Source organism: Galeopterus variegatus, unplaced genomic scaffold (genome assembly GCF_000696425.1).
Source record: "Galeopterus variegatus unplaced genomic scaffold, G_variegatus-3.0.2 Scaffold11570, whole genome shotgun sequence".
NCBI lineage: Eukaryota > Metazoa > Chordata > Mammalia > Dermoptera > Cynocephalidae > Galeopterus > Galeopterus variegatus.
Window position 1 is genome coordinate 11,585 of NW_007737681.1, and position 5,312 is coordinate 16,896.

General features: G+C 38.7%; 1 protein-coding gene across 1 annotated transcript in view; it reads right to left on the minus strand.

Moving 5' to 3' along the window:
* Positions 1-5,312, minus strand: part of LOC103610681 (unconventional myosin-Ie) — a gene marked incomplete at both ends in the record, with an annotated part of 45,840 nt that overhangs the window by 8,266 nt on the left and 32,262 nt on the right. The window contains one exon of the mRNA XM_008594794.1: positions 2,083-2,181. Within this exon, the coding sequence (XP_008593016.1) occupies positions 2,083-2,181 (99 nt within the window). The remainder of the gene's footprint in view (positions 1-2,082; positions 2,182-5,312) is intronic.

Below are 5,312 nucleotides of genomic sequence, written 5' to 3' on the forward strand. Positions count from 1 at the left end.
CTTGAATGTGTAGGGACTGAGCTAATGAGGCTTTATTGTACGGAATGACTGACCCTATGTTGAAGTCTTTAACTGAAGAGTCAGCCATCCTAATCTCATGGCACAAGAAGTAACATCCCCAAAGGAAGAACTGTTTTATTACCAGTACTGGATTTCAAAGAGAGTAATTAAGCTCTTCAGCCTGCTAGTTCTTTGTTACATAAAATTTGAGTAATATGGGGATGGGGGTACAAACACAATTTGTGGTACGGTGCATGCCGCCTGTATGGATCTGGCCTTCACATCTTGAGCACGAGGGCTGACAATCAGCTTTGTATCTCATAAGTATTCATGACCAATTTAAAAATTGAATAATAATAATAACAAAAATCCTTATATCCTGCTCTTGTATCATATACCAGGAAGACATAATTGTTTTCTGATTAAAATGCTAAATTTTCTTTCCTTCTTTTTTTTTTTTTTGCTTCTCTCTTTCTTAAAGGAAGTTAAACAAATGTAGAAAATACAGTGGAAATGCACAGAATCATTAGAGAAGTTAGAATGATGCAATGTTTTATGGACACTAAATTTTATCCTTTTCATAAACAAGTAACACAAAATAGGAACAATTTAAGTATAGATCTTGCCAAATATACATTAAACGAAATACAGAAACCAGTTTAGATTTATACATGGATTGTAAAAAAATTTTGAAGTTAAATACTTTAAGCTTATTCTCTCGAGTAAGTTAAATATTTTCCTGAAATTGTCCTCATATTGTTAATTTGCTCAGTCAAGTTATACCTCAGCCCTTCTTGGGTCACCATTATAAATTCTTGAACTTATGTTAAACTAAGCAGACAGCCTACTAAATACTTGTGGCTACTGATTTATTCTACAACAAATACTGGTAAAAAGAATTCTATTACAACTCAATAATAAAAAGACAAAAAGCCCAATTAAAAAATGGGCAAAGGACCTGAACAGACATTTCTCTAAAGAGGAAATACAAATGGCCAATAAGCACATGAAAAGATGTTCAGTATCATTTGCCATCTGGGAAGTGTAAATCAAAACCACAAAGAGATACCACTTCACACCCACTAGGAGGGTTAGTCAGATAATAACATATGTTGGCAAGGATCTGGGTAAATTGAAACCCTCAAATACTGCTGGTGGGAATGTAAAATGTTGCAGCCACTTCTGAGAAAACAATTTGGCAGTTCCTCAAGAAGGTTAAACATAGAGTTATCATATAACCCAGCAATTCCACTTTTATGTATATACCCAAGAGAAATGGAAACGTGTCCACACAAAAACTTGTACATAAATTTTCATCACAGCATTATTCATAATAGCCCCAAAGTGGAAACAACTGATATCTATCAACTGATGAATGAACAAGTAACATTTGGTAAATCCACACAATGGAATATTACAATTGGCCCTCTGTATCCATGGGTTTCACATCTGCAGATTCTACCAACCATGGATTGAAAATATTTGGAAAAAAACCACAAACAATAAAAAATATCAATACAACAACAACAAAAAAATACAAATAGAAAACAATACAATATAACAAATACTTACCTGGCATTTGCATTGTACTAGGTATTATAAAAGTAATCTAGAAATGATTTCAAGTATTCGGGAGGATGTGCATTGGTTATATGCAAATATTATGCCACTTTATATAGAGGACTTGGGAATCTGCAGATTTTGATATACCTACGGATGACTGTATTCAGCAATAAATAGTAATTAAGTGCAGACATGCTATAACATGGATGGATCTTAAAAACATTAGGTTAAGTGAAAGAAGCCAGCCACAAATGACACATATATAATCCTATTTATATGAAAAGACCAGATTAGTGATTGCCCAGGGCAGAGGACGAGGGGAGAATCAGGGGTTGACAACTAAAGGGAGCAAGACTTCTTTTCACAGTAAGAAAATGTTCTAAAATTAATTGTGGTAATGCATGCACAACTCTGTGAATGTATTAAAAGCCACTGAATCATACACTTTACACGGGTGAATTGTATCTCAATAATTCAATAACCTGTTTTTTTTCAAAGTCCAGAGTCACTAGTTCTTACCTCTGTAGGAATTTTTGGAAGATGCGTCGATAGGCGTAACCAGCTCTTCTCACGCGAATGTTTTCTTTGAGACCCAAATATTCTACTTGATGCTTTACCCTATAAAGGAGAAGACAGAACCTGGGCATTACTGGATAATCCTTTCACCCTGCACGCTTACCAGTCATCCCCTCAAACTCCGAATTCCAAGCTGCAGCAAAACATATTAAAAAGACTGCAATTTATAATGTTCAAACACTGAGCTGACCTCTCAGGTTATATAATATTAATTAAAAAACATTTTATTATGAAATACAGCAATTATATAAGAAGGCATTATATATCTATTTCAAAGAATCATGGTGAAACAAAAACCCATAAACCTATGATCCAGATTATGAACAAAAATACCAGTTTTTCAAAAGATTAAAGTTAAGAACTTACAACTTTTGACTTAAATGATGCTGGAGCTGTTTTTGCTATTGAGTCATAAATTTAATATTGATTCTAGACTTAATAATGCTACACATTTACGCATTTCTAATACAAGTTAAGAAAGGATATAGAAAACTATTAGTTTCAAATCCCTAAGTTAAAAGTGGTCTAAAAATGTTGAAAATCAATTACATTGTATAATGACGAATATACTAATTATCCTGACTTGAATATCACATATTGCACACAAGTACTGATATTTAATGCTGTTCCCCTAAGATATGTACAATCAAGTATGTTCCAATAAAAAATGTCTAAAAATATACCTGGATTATAGTTTTAGTTAGTTTTTGAAACAGTAAAAATCTAGCAATGTATTTTGGAAAATGGATGCAGAGTACTAATAGATTTCTGTTCTGATACATGGGGATTCTCATATCAGAAAATAAGTCCCACGTCCACACCCTGGAGATGCTGATTTGGTGGGCTGGGGAGGTCTGGGGTGGTGCAGGGACACGAGCAGTGTGACAGTCCACCTCTTGCTGAGAAGCACAGTGTTCTGGACACCAGTACAGTCTGAATACTTGCTTTGGATCATCCACTCTGGGAGATAAATCAGGCCTGGGCTGTGTCCCACGCAGGTTGGCTGAATACAGATACTTGGAAACATGGAATTTGAGGAAAATTAGAAACGAAAAGTAAACTCTCTTTCTTTTGAAGATGGATTGTCAGAATTGTGCTGTGATAGAAAGGTAGCCCCTCACACTCCCCAATTGCTATATTTCACCGTGCTAATGATGGGTTCCAGAGAACGGGCCCTTCATGATCTGCTGTGCAGAAAAGACAATTAGGAACATCCTCATTGCAATTTCACACAGGCTCCAGACTGCTGTCTCCCCAGCATGGCTCTCATGCAAACCGTCACTTCCAACTAAGCCTCTTAATTGCTGAAGTCAACTATGTGCCCATCACACACAGTCCCTATGCAAGGTGCTAGGGACAGCAAGAAAGGACAGTGCTCTGATTCCTGCTGGAGACCACAGACAGCACAGGGGTTAAGAGCCAGGCTCTGGAGCCGGGTTCCTGGTGCACCTCTGGCTCTGCTGCTATGTAATCTGTGCCTCAGCTTCCTTTTCTGTAAAATGGGGGTGATGATCAAAGTTCTTAATTTCTAGATGGGTACCTTTCATGTAAAAACCTTAGTTCTTGGCAGGAGTGATGTAAAGTTTTTTTTTTTTTTTTTCTTTTTGTCTTTTTTCGTGTCCGGCAACGGATCGCAACCCTCANGCGGGAGCGCCGCCGCGCTCCCAAGCAGCGCACTGTAGCAGTGCGCCACCGGGCCGGCCTGTAAAGTTTTATTCTAGTATATTCCCAGCTACAATAAGTAAACCAGGACAGAATGGAGAAGGAGATGTATTTTCACAGCAGGCGAATTCTCAGCAGCAGTGTCATGTGGCTGGGCCGGAAGGATGAGTGGAACTTATCAGGTGCACAGAAGGGGAAGGCAGAGGGCCCCGAGAAAGCAGAGGCACAAGGATGGGAAGGGCCATGGCTTGGGGTGGTGGGAGAGGAGGAGGGGGTAAAGGCAGATCCATGGAGCCTTTGAGGCTCCATGAGGCCAGGTGGTGAGCCGTGTTTAAAAAGTCTCATGTCTGCCTGGTCTTATTTGAGCCAACATCCAGAAATGTTTACTCTGAGATAATTAACTTTTAAAAAGCCTTTACATGAAAGAATATCCAGTATCCATCCACACTTGCCTGGATAAGTCAGAGAGAGGGAGGAATATCTGGTGAACTAAAGGAGTAGAAATCTGATTCAGGAAAATAATTAATTTTCCTTTCTCTCATCTTCCAAATCTGAAATTCACCCCTGGCCTTTTCTCTTGTAAGGAAAACACACATGAGGTTGCCCATTTCAGATATTTGCTCATATAAAAGTACTTTTTACAAATATTGGCTTCACTCCCATGGGCAGGGAACGCATCATCACTGATCTGGGCAGAAACGTTCCTTTCCCATGAATCACACAGGAAAGAATATTCCTCATGTTAAAATAGTTTCATTCATTATATCTCCCACCATCAGGGGATTTTCTTACAGAAATTTTGTTCAGCAGAAAATCCTATAATGTTTAAAATTTCATGTCATCAAAGTTGATTTTTGCATATTCCTGGGGCGCCGTCACCTCCTCAGTAGACACTGGCCAGACAATGACCCATTGTTCCCTTGGTTGTGCCATCCCCATCTCATGGGAGGAATCCTCTCCAAGGCTGTCCTTGGCCATTAACTCAAGTAAGTCAAGGCCTGAGGACTCTGCAAGAGCAGCAATTTGGAATCCAGGGCAAGCAACGTTGTCAGTAGTCAAACAAAAGCACATTTGCAACAGGAAAAGAAAAATCCCACAGCTCATAAACTTGTGCAATGAGTAACCCTCTCCACCAAGAACTTCAGCTGAGTGTGTAATCCCCACCAGCAAAGCACTCTGCCTTTCACAGACCCCAATGCGCCACGCTCACGGATGGAGTGAAACCATCTGTCACACAATAAGCCTGAACTGGGATTAAGGAGGAATCCCAGAAAGTGATCCTACTGGAAATATAAATCAACAGCTGACCAACTAACACCTGGAACTTCTTAAAACCAGTGTACATGAACACATGTCATGAAGTTATTTGCTGCAATTCAAAAAAAAGAAGGAGTTGGAAACAAACAACCACCTCCCCCCCTGAAAATACCATGGGAGAATCCTATGTGGATTTACTGAATAAAGTGTATCGCTGTCTTATTTATCCATTTTCTGATATTTTAATGAATCAG